The sequence below is a fragment of the Miscanthus floridulus genome, chromosome 19 (assembly GCF_019320115.1).
Source record: "Miscanthus floridulus cultivar M001 chromosome 19, ASM1932011v1, whole genome shotgun sequence".
NCBI lineage: Eukaryota > Viridiplantae > Streptophyta > Magnoliopsida > Poales > Poaceae > Miscanthus > Miscanthus floridulus.
In genome coordinates this window covers 91,798,813-91,821,280 of record NC_089598.1, presented here as the reverse complement: position 1 = coordinate 91,821,280, position 22,468 = coordinate 91,798,813, and the positions used below count along the sequence as shown (strand labels likewise).

At 45.0% G+C, this 22,468-nt stretch overlaps 2 protein-coding genes and 1 pseudogene across 3 annotated transcripts; 2 read left to right on the top strand and 1 right to left on the bottom strand.

Annotated features, from left to right (window-relative positions):
* The first annotated feature begins 6,972 nt into the window (after positions 1-6,972).
* LOC136527242 (probable protein phosphatase 2C 58) lies at positions 6,973-11,326 on the top strand. 2 transcript variants are annotated; one of them, XM_066519890.1, is made up of 12 exons: positions 6,973-7,174; positions 7,495-7,625; positions 8,540-8,603; positions 8,705-8,813; positions 8,916-9,069; positions 9,788-9,913; positions 10,069-10,192; positions 10,273-10,349; positions 10,444-10,496; positions 10,584-10,638; positions 10,746-10,930; positions 11,025-11,326. In XM_066519890.1, the coding sequence occupies exons 2-12, from the start codon at positions 7,509-7,511 to the stop codon at positions 11,059-11,061; spliced, it is 1,101 nt and encodes a 366-aa protein (XP_066375987.1). In that variant the 5' UTR covers positions 6,973-7,174; positions 7,495-7,508; the 3' UTR covers positions 11,062-11,326. The 2 variants fall into 2 exon arrangements, with proteins under 2 accessions (XP_066375987.1, XP_066375988.1); XM_066519891.1 differs by lacking the exon at positions 6,973-7,174 and having other exon boundaries at positions 7,490-7,625.
* A 289-nt stretch (positions 11,327-11,615) lies between these two features.
* LOC136527708 (uncharacterized) lies at positions 11,616-14,609 on the top strand (annotated as a pseudogene).
* A 121-nt stretch (positions 14,610-14,730) lies between these two features.
* Positions 14,731-15,649, bottom strand: LOC136527709 (uncharacterized). The gene is made up of 2 exons (XM_066520517.1): positions 15,241-15,649; positions 14,731-15,093 (listed from the first exon to the last, which is right to left on the bottom strand). Exons 1-2 carry the CDS (start codon positions 15,370-15,372, stop codon positions 14,971-14,973), a joined length of 255 nt encoding a protein of 84 aa, XP_066376614.1. The 5' UTR covers positions 15,373-15,649; the 3' UTR covers positions 14,731-14,970.
* Between the last annotated feature and the right edge of the window lie 6,819 nt (positions 15,650-22,468).

Here is a 22,468-nt window from a genome sequence, read left to right as displayed (position 1 = left end):
TGCAGGGTCGGTATATAACCGAAAGAAGGGCTGTTCACGTCCTATTCTATTGTCCATTTCTAAGGGTTTCGTCCTAAGGTCAAGTATGGCTCTGATACCAACTGAAACAACCCCGATTTCCGTGATGGAAAATCCACATAGTCGAAGTGTAATAAGACCGCTGTAGATCATATTACCCAGATTCTAGTCGAATATCACATCCATACAATGATAATATCAGAGTACAAATAGTGCGGAAGTACATAGATTATTACATCGCCGTATTGGCGGAATCAAAAGTAGCATTCATTCAGAACAGCTTGAAGATAAGATCGCCAAACTCGAGCGTAGGCACGAACCCCTCATCCGTCAAACTCCTCGGAGCTATACTCCTCAGCTGAACCTATGTGCCAAAATTTATCAGTACGATTTGTACTGGCCACTCCCAACCCTATGAGCATTGCTTTGTGGAAATTGGATGCAAGTTGGGTATAAGCAAAATAAACCTATAAGGCTAGGGTTTCCTATGCAATAGCATATCAAGTAAATAGTAATATTTTGTCAAGTTTTAACACCATACCCACACACACATTCCATTCCTTTCCCTTTTCCGAGCCAGGTTTCGATCCTAGGATCGATAAACCACCATCTCTACACCATCACCATACCACGGCCATACCATCGCTCATTCGACAGGCCAACTCCCTCTCGGCACTGTCTCAAGGCCCGTAGCCCCTGGCTATGACCGACACTCTCTCACGGGGGAAGAAAGAGAAGGACTCATCTCACTATCTAGTTTAAGCGAACCCCAGGAAAGGTCCATAGCCGACAAGTCGGCACATGTATCGATCGATCAACCATACACTCTGCAGAGGTTTTACATAACCACAAGATCCGCCTTCCTTGCTGACCATCGTCAACTAGGCTGATTCCGGCTGCTTGCTAGCCTAGGATAATGCCACTCTACCATTCAGCCCTGGTTCACCCCAAGTCAAGTCTGGGTGACTGAAACTGTGAGTCATGAGCCGGGTCCATAAGGTCTCCATGAAGTCTCGGAAGGGTGTGGGGGAAATCCTCCACGCCCCGTACCTCCTTACACTGTCCGCTATCAACCTAGCAGTAGTGGCAATATCCTACCAAGTTGTCTAGCCGTCCTGCACCATATAGGGCGAGTGGTACATAAGGCTTCCCAGTGAATCTGAGTACTAGTAAGTCCTTAGGGATGACCAAGCCAGAATGTCTCCATCAGGGTTTCCATTCATCGTGCCACCACAGCACCTCCATCCCGAGCTCCACCCGTCACAGGTTCACACCTAGGTCCACCTCATATACCATTTACCCACCATAGGTATCCATTTTCTAGGGGTGCCCAGGTAGCATCCCATAGCAAGACTTGCCCCAGGCTCGTCGTATACTCCAACTTGGTCGACACAACCCTCACCCTCCACACACCCAAGTCACACACGCAGCACTCTCCCCATAGTCCAGGTAACACCAGTTTCCACCACGCACGTAGTAGAAGCGTAGTAGAAGTATAAGTAATGAAATATATAGCAGTAAGCGTGTGTCTAGCCTAATAGCAGGGTATGCAGGGGTAAGGTTGCGTCAAGGTAAAGGCTTTCAAGCAAGCATACTACCATGCAAGTCCTAGCATAATATAATTGTAGCAGTAAAGTAAAGCGATAGCAGTTCTATATTAGCCATGCGTAATAGGTGCTATGAGATTGGGTGGGATGTGGCACCTTTAGTGTAGTCGTCTCCGCTCTCCTCACGGTACTCACGGTCCTCGTCCGTCCGGTTCTCCTCCGAGTCTGCAAACGACCGTATTATAGTCGCGTTAGCGACGTCTATAGAATAGCACAAAGAAGCAATGAAAATTCAAAAGAGCCAAATGCACTCAAACATGGGTCCATTACGTAGAGCTCGATTTTAGATGAATTTTGGTCCTGGTTTCGTATTTTTCCGAGGTTGTATGAATTAGTTATGAATTTCCGAAGATTAAATCTATTTCTGAAAATGGAAAAATGTTGAATTAATCCTGGGCTGACACGTGTCATGCTGGGGTTGGTCCACGTGGCTTGCTGACATCAGCATGACGTCAGTATCACGGTTCCGAGCTGACAGGTGGGGTTTAGCTGACGTCAGCATGACGTCATCAATGTCATGCTCACCGACAGGTGGGGCCAGAGGCTATTGAGTCACTGACAGGTGGGTCCAGTCAAAATCAACGACGAGTCAACAGTCAACGTCTTCGGTCAACGGTCAGGGTCACTGACATGTGGGGCCAGGGCTGCTGACGTCATCAGCTGATGTCAGCGTGACGTCAGCATGACGTCACCTTGGCTGTGCTGGCTTCTGACATGTGGGTCCCACGTGACGTCATCATGACGTCAGCATCTGACGTGTGGGTCCAGGGTGTCCGTGTCACTGACAGGTGGGGCCAGGTCAATGGTCAGCGTTGACCAGTCAACGGTCAATACGGGCTGGGTCCTAGCTGGGCCGGTTGTTCTTCGGGTTGGGTCGGTCTGGGCCGAGCCGGGCCGTACATGTGGCACGCTGTGACGCGGCCACGTCACGGCCGTGGGCTCTTACTGGGCCGTGGTCCATGGCTACGGTCTATGGTGGACTAAGTGGTGCTGGTCCATGGACCACAGACTGGTCTATGGTGGACCGAGTCCACCCGTCGCCTCCCAGGCGTGGTCCAAGTACTCCGGGTGCACGCGCAGGTGGCCGGCGAGGGGGGGGTGTTCCCCTGTTTTTCCCGCGGCGACGCTCCTGCCGGCGGTGATCTTCACTGATGAGCCTCTGTGGCGAGGCTGGTGTCTGATTGGTGTGGGGAAAAGTTTCCCCGGGCCACGGCGACTGCGTCTGCGGGGTCAAGGTGGCGACCAGAGCTCCCCAAGGTGCTGGCCATGGTGAGCGGCGGCTCGGCAGGGCTCGCTGGTGGTGAGGTCGCGCACGTCGGCTCTCCGATGGCTAGTGCTGGGCAGATGGGGCTTCTACGGTTGTCCCGTGGGTGCACGACGAAGGCGTCCAGGGCTCAAGCGGGGCTTCGGACTCCTAGGTGGCCGTTTGGGGCTCCAGCGGCCATGGCGACGCAGTGTCGACGGCGATGCGCACGCTGGTGCGCTACGGGCTCCGGTGGGGTGTCACGGTGGTCTCGGTGTGCACGTGGGTGCATGTGTTCCAAGTGGCTGAGGCAAGGCACTGGCCTACGCGCTCCAGGCGTGGAGCGCCATGGCCGACGGTGAGGTCCGGCGGCAGAGAGAGACCGGAAGAGGGGAAAAAGCTCACCGTGGGTGGCGTGGAAGACTGGATGGCGATGCCGTGTCGATGCGAGGCCGTGCAGCTCCGGTGTGGCCGTGCAGTGCCGTGCCGAGCCGCGTCAGTGATGAAGCGCCGGCGCCGCCTTCGGCTCCGACGACCTCCTCCTCCGCGGCGGCCTCGGCGCTTTCTTCCTCTCCTTCCTTCCCTTTCTCCCTCCTCTCCCTTGGTTCCGGTGCGCAGCGTATGGCCACCAAATGGCGGCGGGTGATGGACGATCGCTAGGGCTCTGGGGCTGGGGCTCTTATAGCCGGTGCTCCGAGCCCCACGGCGGACGGCTGAGGATTGCGCCGAGCGCATCGAGCGGCTTGCGGGGCGTGGGTGGTTGGCATGGCGTTGGCGTGGGCGCTGCGCCAAGGGGGGGCAAGGCCATGGCTCGGGCGTGACCCCCTGGCCCGCTCTGCACTCGCTGTCGGCCTCCGGTCGGCTGATGGTTGGGCGCGGCGTGGGGAAGATGAGCAGGGGATGGCTGACGGGCGGGGTCCGCTGGCAGCGACTACGACGAAGGGAAGAGGGGCGCGCGGGTGAACAGCGCGCGGCTGACGCGCGGGCCCAAGTGGCAGTGGCAGCTGGCGGGGCTGGGCGCGCGGGCGGCCGCGGTAGCCTGGGCCTGCTTGCTGGGCCTGCATGCGCGCGCTGGGCTGGCTGGGCTGAGCGGCTGGGCTGCGAGGCCTTCTTCTCCCTTTCTTCTTTTCTTTCTGTTTTTCATTTCCTTTCCATTGTTTAAATTTAAATTTGGTTTAGAATTCGAATTTAAAACTGAGGTAACTTGTTCATTGGAGTTTAGGGAATTTTATTTAATAATAACTTTATGGAATTGTTAAGCATAACATAAAGCAATGAGAATCCAAATCACAATTTAAGTTAACATGTATGCAACATCTATTTGATAGAAATTAAATAACCATAATTAACATATGATATGCTATGCTTATGTGTTGACTTAAGTTGGGTTACTTCTAATACAACTCCTGAATTAGGTTATTTTACATGACACTCACCATCATATGAAAGTTTTTAGAAAAATTTTGTAGTTGGTATCCCGGGCCTGTCCCGTTGGAGGCTACGTGCAATCGTGCAGCTATGCACGACGTTCTTCTGGAGCTCTGACGTGCTAGTGTGCAGTAGGTGCAACAGTGTGCTTTTGGCTGATGGTGTGTGCTTTTATATTCGAATGATGGGACTATTTAACTAACATAGCTGTTTTCTGAGTACTTAAATGAACAAACATAATCAGGGATATAATAAACTATTTACAGGAAAATAACCCTTTTCTTGAGCTCGAGCCAGGCTGTATACAGTACCATATGCTCTACAGTAAACCGATGCACGATGGAATTGGTGGAGCGGAGTAAAAAAAAACAGAAGCGGAGTCCGAACACCCTCTCTAAGTGCGTTGTCGATTTATTTTCCGTCAGAGATGCAGCAGTGCTCTCCACCTGTGCTGGAGCCTCCGTCTTCCCAGTATCGTCAAATGCAGAATGTCTGCAAAACAAATCAACCTTCCTAGTTGGAAAAAAAACATTGAAGGTGACGGACGGCGTCATCGTCTTATACTCAGTGTATTCGGTTTGTTGATTCGTATCGTTGCTGGTTCGTGAAGAAGTACTGCTGGCTAGTTTGTGTGAGAGAAAAATACTGTTCCGACTAAAAATTTACGATCATTTATGACAAGCTACAGTCGAACGAACAAGTTGACTATCCACCCATTTTCTTGAAAGAAAAGTTGAAATGAATCGGCTTGTTGTTTTCATGGCTGATTTTCTCCTTTACAAATGGTTTGGTCCTTATGTGTACATATAGAAAGAAAAAGAGGAAAAAGTAGAAAATGATCATGCAGCGCAAATTGATAAAAAGAGGGACAGGTGATTTGCACACACAATTTCTGTGGAAAATACCGTGATATACCCGTTATGCATTGTTTTGATCCAAGCTGGAGTTTTTTTATTTTAATCTAAAAACTAATGTAATGTTCCCGGTTGTTCGGTAATCCTCATCACCAACAATGGGGTTGTAGCTTGTTGACACTTTTCCCTCTTAATGAAAAACATAATACGACACGGTCGCAAAAAAGAAGTTCTTTTCGTTATGCTTAGGGGCATGGTGAGAGATAAATACGATAGCGTCATATGAATTGACGTGACCATGTGTACCGCAAACACTTTGAACATATGCCATCAGATGTGGCACACCAATTTATCCTCTATCCAAAACAAGAACCAATGGATCACCAAAAAACTTCAAAATTAAGTGCTTGTCTAGCATCATAACTCTTGTAGTTTTGAACTTAAAATTCTTCTCCTAATGCCATATTTGAGTTTTTTTTTGGTTAAGCTGTTTAGCCTAAAATGGCCTCTAAAACCTAGAAAAAATAAGTATTTTAAGATATCATTTTCCAGGATATGTATTCAAGTGAAACCCAAAGTTTTGTAATGAAGTACAGGCTCAAACTTAAATTTTAATTTGAAACGCTATTCACTTGTGAGCAAGAAGTCATTCCAGAAACGGAGGAGGTTTGGGTGACCATGTATAATTTTACCGGGTCCATAAAAAATCACAAGCATTCCATTAATCGCCATTGATTTTCCAATGACACAGTTGCAAACTTGGATAAATCACCATCTAACCAACACCAAATTTCCAGTCCACTAAACTATAATAATCAATTAACCTACCGGATAGAGTCCATTAAATCTATAATCAATGCACCAATTTTCTAATCAATTAACCAATGCACCTATAATGTTGTGTACAAAATTAAACCTAACTCTATCCTCATCAATTCTAACCCAACATTATTCTAGTTTTTTTCTAGCGAAATCATTACCCATGTAAAAAAATATTAAGCAATATAGCAAGTAGTATATATACCTACTCCAAAACTGCTGACGCACTTGCTCAGCGCAACGCCCCACCACTTCGCGCCGCTACGCCTCCCCACTTGTCGGGGAGCAGGCCGGTTCCACCGCGTTGCCCGGCCTCACCAAGACCGCCCATCCGTGGACAGAGGAATGGGGCGCCTGAGGTGAGTGGTCCAGGCCGTTTTGGCTCTTTCGAAATGACTCAAAAGATTACAGATCTATTTGGCTTGTGACAGTAGGCCGTCGTAACTGAACTCTAACCGCGCCAAAAGTCAGGTGTCGATTTTGCTCACCCAACATCTTGCATCAAAAGTTGTCGTTGAGCACAACAGACAAGTGTATAGAAGTGCGACACACTAGAGATACATCAAGAAGCAAACGGTGGCTGAAGTGAGTGTGCCACACCAGACTTCTGATTTGGTAAGTTTGGGACATAAACCAAACAGAAGTGAACGTGGCACGCCAGACTTTTGGTTTCGCAGCTTTGGGACACAAATGGACCCTGCTTTCTACGGGTGAAACCGTTGTTGGGGTAAATAATTTTTTTGTGAACGTTCTATAAACGACACCAGATGTATCGACTTTCGGTTGGATTGAATGAATTCGATTGTCGTCTAACGAGTAGACGCTTTTCAAAAATCGTTTTACGACTGTACGAGTATGATATATCGTTCTACGGTTTGACGATTTCCAAATCCCGCCTAGTCAAGGTACTCCTAATTGATATGTATTCAATAATAATTGTTCTATATTAAAAAAAAAGGGCCCGCTGCCTGTCGTGTTCACCCCTCCGCTGTCCGCTCCTTCCTTCGTGCCGTTCAGTCGTTCTCCGTCACCTTTCTGGCGTCGTGCGTTCACACCTCTCTGGCTTCATTTCCTGCTGACGACGGAGCGGGCGAGCGCCGGCGCCCTTTGCCAGGTCTTCGTCGGCCCGTTCGCCGGCGACTAGCGCCTACCTTTGCCAGGTCTCGACGTCCCCTTCCCCTTCGCCGTCGACTGGCGCCCAGCAGGTATGCTCGCCCCTTCTCGTCCTTCCTGCCGTTCGAAGCCGAGCACCCAAACCCTAAAGCAAGCTAGCTGTATTCGGATCTGGCACAATTACAAGTGTACGCATGTATTATGCCTACTAACTTCAATTTTCTATTTTTGGGATTTTTTTTTGTTATCCGGTGTACAATTGATGCGGGGGTCGCTGAAGATCGCACTTTATAGTCTGATGATGTATACTTGTGGCACGATTAAATTGTTTCATGATTTACTTCTGAAATTAATATCGATAGCTTGTTATTGAGCAGCAGATCTTTTTCTCTCTGTCATATTCTGTCGCCAGGTACATTTGGAAGAATGGGGGTTTACCTTAGCACTCCGAAAACTGAGAAGGTATCCGAAGATGGGGAAAATGATAAACTTAAATTCGGACTTTCGTCTATGCAAGGGTGGCGTGCAACTATGGAAGATGCTGTAAGTTTCTATTCATCATTTAAATTTGCTTGTTGTGATTTTCTTTGTCGCTTGTTCCTAGTCTTGTACGTTTTACCTGGATAGACACACAAGTGATGGAATCCGATTCAGACTCGGGCATCCAACTCAGCATGATTTTACTCGATTTTCCAAATATAACTTGGAATCCAACTTTAATATAAATGTGCTCTCAGTGTCCAAGTTGGGTGTAATTATGGAAACTCACAGAATGCCCTAGGAAGTAAAGAAAAAATAAATATCAAATATTGGTGCAAAGTCTTTTCACAAATAGTATTGCTATCTTTGAATATAGTGAAGGGAACTGGTGGACAACCACATATATTATTAAATAAATAGCTTAGGAGGATATACCTGGCTATTGACTGCAATGTTTAGCAGTGCTATGCACCTGAGAGAAGTGGTGTCTTGTGTTCGTTAAATTTTTGAAATAAAATGAATACTTGCGTGTAAAAATAAATTATGTGCTGAACTGAGCCTGGTTAATTCATGAGTTGAATGGGGAGTTTTTGTTTCTGTCCATGATACCCTGTCCTGTTGTTGAGAGTGACAAAAAATGGATTAGCACTTTTTTTGTTTACATCACCATATTCTCCAGATGTTGGATTGATAATGCTTCATAAGTTAAACAGTGTGTCTGACATCATACTGAAAGATGGGCTATACTCCAACCTTGAAGGCTGGAATCAATCGAGAGGATAGAATTTGAATGTGTATGAGATATCTTGTTGAGTATAATGTATAACTACTAAAGGAGAAGCTGTGACTTGTTTTCTTACATAGTACTAATAGACTTCTTGATATGATTTATCTGTTTCTTTTGAGAGGATGGAATCTTGTCAGTTTTATTAGTTTATTATGATCGTGTTTGCTCAGTCTATTGTGCAATTTTCCAGCACTCGGCTTTGCTAGATCTTGACAATGACACTGCATTCTTTGGTGTTTTTGATGGACATGGAGGTAACTAACTGCAAAGAACAGTGCCTTTTCAGCATTTATGATTGATTCCACATCATACCAAAATGGGCTGTTGACCCCTTCTTATTGCTTTCTTGCCTCAGGAAAAGTAGTTGCCAAATTCTGTGCAAAATATCTACACAGAGAAGTTCTCCATAGTGAAGCCTATGCAGCTGGTGACCTGGGTGCTGCTGTCCACAGAGCTTACTTCAGGTATAATAGCTTCTTTTATTTTTAGCATGTCTACCTTTTCACTACTTCATTGCTAATTTGGAGCAAATGATGTGAACAGAAATTATGATTGCGTTGTTTCAGAATGGATGAAATGATGCGGGGTCAAAGAGGATGGCGGGAACTCCAAGCACTTGGAGATAAGATAAATCAGTTTACTGGCATAATAGAAGGCTTGATTTGGTCCCCTAAAGCAAGTGATTCAAATGATAGACATGATGATTGGGCTTTCGAGGAGGTAAATGTGGAACTGGCATGGATCCGTAATTCTATACTCATTGTCCTATGTCTAGGAGAGCTCCATCTGCCTTTTTTTTCAATTAATTTGGCACAGTCATTGGATTTCTTTCTGAAAGTGTTGCATCACTGGATTATTATTAATAAAGTTTCTTTCTTCTCCTTTATTTTTTTGCTAAAATCATTCATGGAAGAAACTTGTGTAAAAGTAGACTTGTGGTTCTTGAGTAGACGTGCAACACTGATGGTTTAAGACATAAAAGGGTATGTGTAAGAAGGAAATTTGTTCTTTTAACATTTAAAATTGATACCTGTGTTGCCTAAGAATGTTAACTCTTGAAGAGGATATGTATGCATAAGAAGGAAGTTTATTCTTGTACTCCCTCCGTTCCAAACTATAAGACATTTTGGCTTTTCTAGATACATTGCTTTTATTATGTATTTAGACATAGTGTATATCTAAGTACGTAGCAAAAGCTACGTATCTAGAAAAGCCAAAACGCCTTATAATTTGGAATGGAGGGAGTAGCACCTAAAATTGATGGCTGTGTTGCCTAACAATGGTAACTCTTGAAGAATGACTTCCAATTTCCTGAACTGGAGCCTCTTCTTGTTATGCTGGAAGGCAATTTTTTGGCATTTCTCTTTGTTGCTAGTTCTTTTATTGGAAATGAACATTCCATCCACCCAGGTAGTCTTATAGAAATTTCTTTTATCAGGGACCGCACTCTGATTTTACGGGGCCAAATTGTGGGAGTACAGCCTGTGTAGCATTAGTCAGAAATAGGCAACTCGTTGTGGCAAATGCTGGTGACTCCCGCTGTGTCATCTCAAGGAATGGCCAGGTCAGTTGTTACTCCTTTTTCAGGAAGACAGGAGGGGTTATCCCCTACTGGTAATTGCATTAATTAAAGAGAACAAAGTGCAAAGACTCTGGTATATTTCGACATAAAGTTTATGTGTGATCGTCTCATTTCTATACTTCTTCCACATAACACAGGCATACAATTTGTCAAGAGACCATAAACCAGAGCTTGAGGCAGAGAGAGAAAGGATACATAGTGCAGGGGGTTACATTCAAATGGGGCGTGTAAATGGAACTTTAAACTTGTCAAGGGCTATTGGTATTCTTTTTTTACTTGCTTCTTTTTGTTCATACTTCTCACCTTACCTGATGTCTTGCATATGCAAAATACCTTTCTAGGAGACATGGAGTTTAAACAAAACAAGTTCTTGTCCCCTGATAAACAAATTTTGACCGCAAACCCCGACATAAACATTGTGAGTAAATTCTGCAGTTGCCTCTCTTGCTATGTGGACTAAGTTAGCGTTTCCTTCTTGTTGATAGTTATTGTAACTTTATTCTTTTGTACAGATCGAGCTATGTGATGACGACGAATTCATCGTTTTAGCATGTGATGGCATTTGGTAAATTTCTCTCTAGTAACAAGTTTCTGGCTTCAACTTGATTATTGCTTTTGTCAGAAGTAACAACCATATCCTCTGGGCTATCAGGGACTGCATGTCAAGCCAGCAGTTGGTTGATTTCATCCGTGAGCATATAAACACAGTAAGTACCAAGTTATTTAACACTATCTTCCCTTCCAAAAAACGTAAAACTATTTTGGTATGTCTTGCTCTTTAGCAATACTCATGGAAAGAAGTTACAAAGTGCAGGAGGAAAGCCTTTCTGCAGTATGTGAAAGAGTGCTTGATAGATGCCTAGCTCCATCAACCATGGGCGGCGAGGGGTGTGATAATATGACGATGATCCTGGTGCAGTTCAAGAAGCCGATTGCTCAGGTCAAGGACGCCAGTGGTGCAGAACAACCAGCTGGAGAGGCAGGATGCTCTGAGACCCAGTGAGTCACCTCTGATTATGTTAACGACTGTTGTTTTTCTTCACTACCGATCTTTCTTTCTTCCTCGGACGCTAACCAAGCCTTTTATGATCAGTGGGGCCGAGGAGAACAGCTCTGATAAGCAGGTATAGCGAAGGGCTCTTGGAGTCTTGGTACATGGCCTGATGCTGGACCTGGCTAAAACAGGAGCACGATGACGATGTTGCGATGTACATACAACCGTGTGCTGAATTGGCGTAAAGGATATATTCTTTGTTCCATTGTTGTGTGTAACCCAACCTGCTGTTTTCTTCCGGTTGTGATTTTTTGGTCATCTGACAACACCTAATTGTACATTTGGGTGGAAATGATGTTACAATAGTTCTTGTCCGGTCAAGCGGGTCTCTTGTAGCAGCATGACAATTGGTCCCCTTTCCCCTTTGAAGCTTTGGAGAGAGTGTGATGTAGTCCTAGGCTTCGTTTAGATTGCGAAAAAATTTCAACCCGATGAATAGTACCACTTTCGTCTTATTTGACAAATATTGTCTAATCGTGGACCAACTAGGCTCAAAAGATTCATCTCGTGATTTCCAACTAAACTGTGTAATTAGTTATTTTTTTTACCTACATTTAATACTTCATGCAAGCGGCTAAAAATTGATGTGATGGAGAGAGGTTGGACACCTGCATGACGATCTGCGGTTACACCTGAACATTCTGCCAGATGCCCAGATCTGCACCTAGTTTGAAGTGCCGCCGATGATCCTGGGGAATTTGCCAAAACGCGCTAGGCCCACGGGGGGTCCCGAGCGATGCGCAGATCGATGCAATCGTCTTTCGTCTTTTGCGCCACGGTTCCACTCACTCGTCACTCCCAAGACGAAGCCTGCGCCCTCCTCTGCGGCAGGACAGCACACTGCACCAGGCACTAGCGGATGCCGGCTAGAGTAGGCTGTGCAGGTGCAGCGCCGCTCGAAAAGCCGCACGCCACGCACCGATCCATTCCATCCATCCCAAAGGCAGTCCTCCGGTGCCATGGAGTTCGGCTTCCGCGCCGGCGACCGCAGGCCGCGCCGCCCTTGCCCCGGCCCCGACCGACGCTTCACACCACCGCAAGGTAAGCGCCCTACCATCCAGAGATCGATCGAGACCGCAGACTTCCAGCCTCTGAAAGTCCCCGCTCCCGCGCAGCCGGGCCCTTCCATGGCGAGCCGCCGCCGTCCTCGCCGTTCGAGTGGGAGGCCGCGGCGCGGCGCGAGCGGATCATCCGCGAGGAGGTGGAGCGGCGGCTCATCGAGGAGGAGGTCCGCCGCGAGCTCGCCCGCTTCCACGGCGGTTTCGGCGCCGTCCCGTTCGTCGGGCCCGACGGCCCCACCATCGTGCCGCCACCACGCCCAGGCCCGTTCTTCATGCCCGATGGCCCATTCATGCCGCCAATGCCGCTGCCCCAGATGCCGGTGGGCATGCATCCGAACTGCCCGCCACCGGCTTTGTTCGGGTCGTGGGAGGGGTTCGGCCCTCGGCGGCTCCCGGGATTTGGGCAACCGATGCTCCCCAAAGAGGCGAGAACGAGGCCCCTGCCGCCTCCGAAGCCGAGGCATCAGCTCCAGCTGCGCGAGATCGCGCCCAGCGAGAGCTCTGAGGTTTGGTAGCACACTAGCCGTTCATAGTGCGCATGCATGACGCATGTTCAGATTCTTTTCCGCATTTGGCGTTAAAGGCGCTACTGGATTACTACTTTTGAAATTTTTCTTTTTCAATTTCTTATTTCACTTCGGTGTTATTCTCGCTTCAAAAACGTGACGCACTTGCTTTTCTCGTCATTTAAGTGCCAATGGTAGCCATTTTCTGTAAGTGAGGACAATCTAGAAAGAACATTGCCCTTAGATCAGAAGAGTACTTGAACTCTGAAGTCAAATATTACCATTTCGACAGATCTGGTGAACTTGTATGGAGAACTAGAGAAGATCGAATATTCCCTTTGGAGAAAAAAAGAATGGTAGTGATAGAAGTGAACAAGCTTTGATTCCTGTGACCACCGTTTGTTTTAAGTTGAGAACTATAAAATTGTTAGCACCGAATCAGGAAGGGTCAGATTAAGATGACACAGAGATTTATTCCCTGTGGATTTCAGTTTCTTAATTATGCAATAGTTTCCTTGTCACCTTAATCTTTTTTTCCTGCCTTTTCATTGGTTGCTGATGCATCTTTCTGTTGATTGTTTTGTGCCCATGCTGCCATGCATTCCTTTAGTTGGTGTCACATAATTCAATCAGGCTCGAGTGAGTTCTACATTTGGTTTGCTACATATGCACAATGCACCTCGATTTCACTAATTCTTCCTAATTTTTTTAGGTTCTTTCATCAGAAACGAAGGTTTCTGGTGTGAAGAGGAAGGCAGATGCGAGTTCTGCAACTACTAAACCAACAAAACTACAAACTGCTGCCAGGGACTGGAGCTGTGCACTCTGTCAAGTGAGCGCAACCAGTGAGGCTGGTCTGAATCAGCATCTTGAAGGGAAAAAGCACAAGGCAAAGCTGGTTCAATGTGGAGCGATCAAGGTGAACGATACTAATAAAAGTGGTTTGCAAGTAACTACTGGGAACAACAATGGTGCAGGCCCAAATGATGCACCTAAGAAAATCCACATCCTGGTCGATGGAGAGATGCATCAGGTTGTTCAAAAAAACAACTATGTATGGTGTGAGCGCTGCAGGGTCAGTTGTACCAACGCTGCTGCCATGGCTGACCATCTGCGGGGCAAGAAGCACAGTTTATTGAATAAAATTTGGACGTCAATAAAAGCTGTGAGAATGAACAAGGAAGTTAAGGAAGATTCAGCTGCTACATGTGAGATTGAGAGAAAGGTAACTGAAAACGGCTCTACTGGAATTCCAGAGGAACATAAGGAGGAAGACACATACATGACCAGTGAATTCAGTGGAGATGGTTCTTTCGAAATTCCTATGGAAATGAAGGAAACCACTGACATGGCCGAAGAAGTAGATGCAAATAGTCACAATGTAATTCCTGTGGAAATCAAGAAGGAAGACACTGACACTGCTAGCGAAGTTAACGGAAATTGTGCTGGGGGAACCAAGCAGGAAGGCACTGACGTGGACGCGGTCATGGATGATGGATGTAAATAAGAACTTTCTGTTGAAATTCCATCAGAAATCAAGAAATAAGGCAAATAAGAATTTTCTGTCGAAAGTCCATCAGAAGTCAAGAAAGAAGATAAATAAGAAATTTCTGTCCAAAGTCCATCAGAAGTCAAGAAAGAAGACAAATATGAAATTTCTGTTGAAAGTGCATCAGAAACCAAGACCAAAGAAATGGCTCGGGATTCGGGAAGTAAATGAAAATAGTTCTATTGACATCCCAGCTGAGGAAAGACATAATGATGAAACCACAGATGCAGCCAGCTGATTCCACAGAACCTGCGCGGAAGGAGGAATAACACGTTGCATCAGTGTTCTTCTTTGGTTCACAATAGCATTATGCGATTACAATGCCCGAGTTTCAGTATCATGTGGATCTAACGATTTTCTCAGGGGCAATGTCTAAGCAGGTTGGCTACTTGTGTTGGATTTTAGAATCCATCCATGTGTATTTATGTTGGGGAGGGGTGTTTCTGCTTGTGTAGTTTTCAGGTCTGACGCTTGTATGGTTGCGGATCCCCTGCTGCGGGTGTGCAGGGTGATGTAAACTTGTGGTTACGTTGCATGCATCTCTTGCGTGCTAAGACTAAGGCATGGCGCTCGCTGCCTCAAGATTTTCAGATCTGAGTACAGGTTGTGTGCTTGTGGATACATAACTGTACAGTAATTAGATGCTGCTCACCAAGTACTGAATAACCGGTTTTCTGTTACAATCATATAGTGGTAGATGGGTCAGTCCAAACAGACTGCCAGCAAATCAAGAATCTGTCGCCACTACACGAAGACATGCTACCACAGTTTGGGTTGAGCTACACCAGGTTATAATACAGCGTCAAGGAAGCAGATTAGATAGCGAGCTACTACTAGTTTTCAGTTGACTCTGCTGTGCTGGTCATTGGTCATCCATGTGCGAGCTGCTGCTTCTTGGCCTCCGCCTCGTCGGTGGCCTCCACCTGCGCCTTGGCGGCGCGCATGTCCGCCTCCGCCGCCTCCTGCTCGCTCCTCGCCGTCACCTTGCCCACCTGAAAACGCACGCACGGCGCAACGAAGCCAAATCACAAATGATAAATTCATATCCTAACCCCCCGACCGTCACGCGGTTTGTTGTCCCCGTATCGATCGGTATCACCAGTTCAGCACACAGCACAGAGCGAGCGAGACTTGCATACCAGGCCGAGGAAGGAGGCCTTGACGTGCTGCAGCCACTCGTGCACGGAGATGCCGGCCGCCGCGGCCTCCCGCTGCGCCTTGGACGCCGCCGCCGTCGTCTCCTGCTTCCTCCCGCCGCCGTTCTCCTCCATCCTCGACGAGGCTCTCTCTCTTTCGACGCGGGAGCGGCGTGCGGAGCAGGTAACAGATCACCCCGAACGCGATTGTGTGCCTTGGCTGTCTCTAGAGTCGAGACGTGATGACGCTGATAATAAAAGATGTGCCTTGGCTGGCCGGCGTGGTAACGTGTGCGTGCGTGCTTTCTTGAGAGCGCCAGCTCCTGGCGCCTCCCACGTGTCGGCGCCACGCCCCACGTGTCGCAATGGAGGCTCTGCGAAGTCGGAGGCCGGTACACGTCGATCTCATCGGGCATGACCTGACCTGGTCCCGAAACGCATTCAGGTTGGGCCTGATCTGACCTGACCTGACCTGATCTGTTCGACCGAATACATGTTGGGCTTATCAGTTTGGGCCGAGGTGGTGATGGGTCGTCAGCCTTGCAGGCTCCGGCATGGCGGACAGACAGGCTGCACTAGCCTAGGCCCGCTCGAAACAGGCGGTCAACAGTCCACTCTTGCACACCCGAAGTCTCTCGCCACTTTCGAGTTTCCACACGATCCAAACATTTCAGTCCAAGGCCTAGTTGGCGAATTTTTTTGAAAATAGTACGGTAGCATTTTCATTGTTATTTGGTAATTAGTGTTCAATCATAGTCTAATTAGGCTTAAAAGATTCGTCTCGTGAATTTTGTCTAAACTGTGTAATTAGTTTTATTTTTTATTTATATTTAATGCTTCATGCATGCGTCCAAAGATTCAATGTGACAAAGAATCTTAAAAAATTTTGTAAAATTTTGGGAACTAAATAGGCACCAAGACAAGAAAACAAAACCCCTACAGCAAAAAGTCCAATAGATTATGGAAAAAGTCTAATTAACCCCCCATCTTTTATACTTGGTCTACTTCACCCCCCAACTATGAAACCGTCTGTTTTACCCCCTGGGCGGTTTTCGACGGTGGTTTTGCTACAGTAACAGCGTGTTTGCTACAGTGTCGGTGGTTTTGAATTTTCTTTTTTTAATTTATTTTCGGTGAATTTTTGAAAAATCATAGTAAATCATAGAAAAATCATAAAATGAAAAATATAATTTTATTGGACTCCACATGAGTAGATCTACACAGTGAATATATAATACGGTATGCTTTAGTACAATTTTTTTTATAGCTTTAGATTAATTGGAAAATCTAATTTTATCTGTAATTAATTAGAATTTATCTATAACTAAGTTATACATAGTCCAATGAGTACGAAATTTTTACTATAGTTCAAGCATACAATAATTAGCGTACCATAAAAATTTTACCACAATTGGACCATAGAAGCTGCAGCTATGAATTATTCCAATTAATTACAGACAAAATTAGATTTTCCAATTAATCTAAGGCTACAGTAAAAATTTTATACTAAAGCATACCGTATTATATATTCATTATATAGATATACTCATGTGGAGTTCAACAAAATTAGATTTTTTATTTTATGATTTTTCTATGATTTACTGTGATTTTTCAAAGATTCACTGAAAATAAAAAAAGGAAAATTCGAACACAACATTACTGTAGCGAACCCAACATTACTGTAGCAAACACGCTGTTACTGTAACAAAACCGCTGTCAAAAAACCGCCCAAGGGGTAAAATAGACGGTTTTAGAAAGTTTAGGGGGGTAAAACAGACGGTTTCATAGTGGGGGTGGAGTAGTGTGGCAGAACCTTTTAAGAAATCAGGCCCACGTGCACCTATCGTTGTCTTGACAGACCTCGAATAGCGTACACGAGTTCCCAACAACTCAACAGGTCTGTCGGGTGTCCTCGGAAAACCCGAACCATCCACGATTCTCTTTTCAAACAGGATCCCAATCACAGACATTGTAGATTACAACAGTTTATTCAAATATATATACATCAGAGTAAAAGATAGCGGAAGTCTTAAGATAACATAGTTTACAAACCAGTTGTTTTCAAACTTACAATACCATAAGTGTCATACAACTATAGTAGCGGGATAATATTACATTAACATTATTTATTTCACACAAACTAGTGCCTTATCCAAAGGCCATTCATCATTCCTCATCGTCATCGACTTCAAACACAGACATGCAGCAGGGACCAAAACAAGCCTGCTCATGTGACTCACCTGCAACAAGGGTTAACAAACCCTAAGTGCAAAAGTACTCAACAAGACTGACCCGACGTAAAAGAGGGTGAAGGACTTTAGGGATGCAGGTGTTGGGGCAAGGTAAGGATGTAGCAAGATTCAAAAGTTTTTTGCCAAAAGCTTACTATTCTTGATCCTATTTTCAAGTTTTTATCCCCTAAGTCTTCTTAGTTCATTATATCAAACTAAGTGTTCATATCCCATGTTCCAACTCTTCTCATTCCATTCCTTTTCTCAAGTTTTAGTAATTCACCAGTCTTGCATTGCTTCTATAATGAATCGAGTCTCCATATCCGCGGAGCATCGGCAATTCAAATTGATTCAAGTCCCAGCTGTAGATTCCTTATCACACGATATATGTAGAACTTAATCTTGCATACATCAACCTCGCTACCGGATCCTCCTATACTAAGCCGTCTCCACGCCACCCGAGAGCACAACACACCTCAAATCTGGGAGAAAATTTCCTATTTGACACCAGAAATAATGATGCTTTTCTATTTGACACCGAAATTAAAATTCTTTCCTATATGTCCACCACTTAAGTTTTTCTTTTCTATTTCACATTTCCGTCAGTTCTGTTAGCAACTAACATTAGTTGTCCAAGTGAGGCAATGGGAAAAGACCGTTATGCCATTTGAGGGAAGCAAATGAACTCGTAGTCTCTGGGAGTCGTGGTTGTTTGTCCTCAGGGCTGGCCGTCGCGGACACGCAGGCAGGCGCCGTGGTCTCGAGGCCAGCCATCGCGGACACGTGGGCGGGCGCGAGCAGGGCCGGCGCGCCGAGGACACAGCACCAACTCACAGCAGGCTGCCGTGGAAGAGGCCGCCATGACCACGTGCCTGCGAACCCTGAACGCCGGCCTCGAGCAGTGGTCTGTTTTGCCCCAGTGTTTCTTTGCTTGATGTCATCATGACGTCATACGCATTATATGGCTGTTTTCCTTTAGAAAAATAATCTCATAAATTCATTATATATTATGAATACATGCATACGTGTCTCACACCAGCAGCAAAACTGAGCCATCCATCTCGTGATCTACGGCTAAGATTAAACGAATTGATATTGAACTGATATAATTATAAGTAATTATATAAGATTATGTTCATTCCTTTATTTATTTTATAAAAGCAAAAAGAAAAATATAGCAGTTCGAGATAAAAAACATTCAAAAAGAAGATAGCAATGTCAACCATGGAATATCATGACTGGTAAAAAAAACTCCAGGGGTAAAACAGACTTTTCTCCTAGGACTTAACACCGTTAGCAGTCCAACCTGATGGAAATGTCAAATGAGAAAGAAAAACTCGAGTGAAGGACAGATAGGAAAGAATTTCAGTTTCGGTGTCAAATAAGAAAGCAACATTATTTCTGGTGTCAAATAGGAAATTTTCTCCAAATCTGGCCACATTTCAGCCACGAGGGTATACGCTACTCCCACCATCTCTCCACTCCTAGTGTGTAGGCATTCGTCTTAGTATTGGATTAGCCGAAGTAGGCTTATTGGAGTATGTGACCAGTACTACAAAGTGTCTCGTTTAGAAGATCCACAATGAGTGGCCTTTAATCGACATAGTCGACAACATTACCCAACATTCAAGATAAGTCACCCGACTAGTCTATAGTTCATTCTATCTTCTTTCTTTCTTTGGCCAGTATGCCATCTTTGAGTGTATCAAAACTTTTACTTTGAAAGCCTACTATAAAACATACTAAGCATTCTACGCCTTTGTAAATGAAATCATCATCAAGGATGGTAAATAATTAACAAGGTAGGCAATGCATCAAGTAGGTAACATTTGAATTAATCAACTTAATGCAATAAGTAACATAGGTGATAAACTTTCCAAAGTAATCAAGGTAATGGTTTAATGCTTAAACCGGGGCTTGCCTTCGTTGACGACCTCAGGTTCCGGATGAGTACCACAAATATCAAATCCCGTGACAACCGGGGATTCTTTCAGAACTTGCTCAACTAGAATCGTTTCACTCTCGGGTTCTACACGAAATGATACATATGCTTTAACATGATGATAATGTAAACATGATGCTTTCACGGTACATGAAATGTAAGAACACCTCGAATACGACTCTCCTTCACGGTATAGTTGTAAGCCAACAAAACCAACTTGCAATTCTACCGTCAAGAACCACACATGTGATTTGACCAAACTGATCTTGAAACCCTACTAGTCACAAAACATGATCAAAACAAGATCAAACACTTAGGGTTTGCTTTGTTTATTTTTTTGAATTAATTTTAGAAATAAGCCCAAACATAAACTTGTGCCAAATGACCTCAAAACTTTATATAAGCTTCCTCATGACAAATTAGTGTACCAAAACAAATTTCATAATTTTTGGAATTATACAGTGGCCTACAAAAATCATGGAAATTACATTTATCAATTAATGGACTGAATATTTGAACATTAAAAATTTATTCAAATTTCAAGTTTCAAATTTTTGAACCATACTAGAACATGTACAGAAGCTACACAAAAATTTTCAGAATTTTTGGAGCTATGATTATCTTCCTACAAATTTCCAAAGATTCAGCACTATTCAAAATCAGAAAATAATAAAACCTCACTGTTCTTCTCCTTCTTTCTCACTGACAGCCCGACCCCACTCGTCAGTGACACATACAGGTCACGGCGGCACTACCATGCTGGCCAGCCCAAAATGCGCACTCAAATGATCTACACATTCCTACGAACCCATCCTAGCCCTCAGATCGGCAGAAGGCGCACCGGAGAAGGCTCCACACCGGCCATGGCGGCTTGGGCACGACGGCGCACGGCATAACCCCGGCAACGGTGCAGTAGAGTCTAAAACAAAGCGAGTATCGCGTTCAGTAGCTCACCACGATCATGCCGGTGCGTTTGGTGAAGACGGAGACGGTCGGGAACAGTCTGGCCACGTCGAGTCGATGGTGGCGGAGCTCCGGCCAGTCTCGGGGAAGAAGACATTGCGCTGGGCGATTCCGGCCAACCCAAGCGACGTGAGCAAGCTATAGAGAAGCGCAAGACCGAGGCGATCACGTTGGCATAGCTGTGCACGACGGACGCGGCTTGACGGTGGCTACGGTGAGCGGCGGAGCAGAGCAGAGGGGAAAAACGGGGACGACGGCGGTGGCTGCTGCTATTTATAGCCAGGAAGGGGTTGCCCGGCGTCGACATCGCACGCCCGAGCTCGCCACGGTGCCGGCTGCGTGTCAACGCGCGAGGAAGCGGCACAAATTGATCGGCGGCGACAACTGCGTGGCGCCGGCAGCAAGCAGAGAGGTGGCGCTCGGCTGTTTTTTTTTCAATTTTGAAGTATTTACAGAATTGCCACTGCGTCAATTTTGCAAATTACTCACAAATTTTCTAAAGAAGTTGAAAATCTCCAAAAATGAAAGTTGCTCAACTTTTCAAACTCTACAACTTTGCTTCAAGGAACATTTTCAAATTCTGCCTCCATTTTGAAATTTGAATTTAGGCTGCATTTGAGCATTTGAATCATTTCAAAATTACTCCAAATTTTATATGTAAACTTTAAACACCAAAGTTGATCCTTATAAAATAATCTTCAACTTTGCTTTTTGCCATAACCCCAAATTCCAAATGGATTTTGAATTAGACAAAAGAGACAAAAAGGACTTTTATGATTTGGATTTGAATTCAAATTTGATTTGTTTACCTTTTACTTTTACTTTGATTTTTGACCAGTAACATGGTCCATTAGGGTTATTTGAGTCAAATGACACATGGCCTCACATGATCACATGAACTTTGACCCTTGTGGTCATGATCTTTATTTTAAGTTTGAATCACACCACACATAAAATAACAACTTATGAAATAAAGCTTATTTAGTGAATGCATTCAAAATTTTCTACTTTATGAATGCTTTGCAATGCATATGATGACATGTCAAGTTTTAGTGCTATGTCAAAACACCAGAGGTGTTACAACCCTTCTCCCTTAAAAAAATCTCGTCTCGAGATTTAAAACCTAAGGCTAAGTAATGGAAAAGGAAATGTGTCAAACTAACACGTCATAACTTTATTCAAAAGGCTAGTGAGGGGGTTTTCCATTCTGTTGACAAACGAGATAAGTTACAATATAGACAAGGTATTGCAACTAGATAGAAGCGAAGAAGTCAGGAAAGTTTTCTTCTAAGTAATCCTCAGACTCCCAAGTAGCTTCATCTTCAGTGTGTTGATTCCATTGTACTTTGTAGAACTTGATTGTATGTCTTCGAGTGACTTGATCTTTCTGATCTAAGACTCTAATGGGGTACTCGGCATAAGTCAAATCAGGTTCTAGTTCTACATCACCAAAGTCGATCACTTGGTCAGGTACTTGAAGACACTTCTTTAACTGAGATACATGGAAGATATCATGCACAACTGACATATGATCTGGTAGCTTGACGCGATAGGCGACTGGTCCACATCGTTGTTGGATTTGAAAAGGACCGACATAATGGGGCGCCAATTTTCCCCGAATCCCAAATCGATGAACTCCTTTCATCGGCGATACCTTGAGGTAGACATGATCTCCCACTTTGAATTCTAGCGGTCGTCTCCTCTTATCAGCATAGCTTTTCTGTCGGAATTGAGCTACCTTCATATTAGCTTGTATTAGTTTAACTTTCTCTTCAGCTTCCTTGACCACATCCGGTCCAAAGAACCAACGTTCTCCAGCTTCTGACCAATTTAAAGGTGTCTGGCATCTACGGCCATACAATGCTTTGAATGGTGCCATTTTAATACTCTCTTGATGGCTATTATTATATGAGAATTCAGCTAAGGGAAGGCATTCATCCCATTTAGCACCATAGGAAAGGACACATGCTCTTAACATATCTTCAAGAATTTGATTTACTCTCTCAGTCTGTCCATTTGTTTGCGGATGATAAGCAGAACTACGGATAAGTTTGGTTCTGAAGACTCATGTAGACTTTTCCAAAACTTGGATATG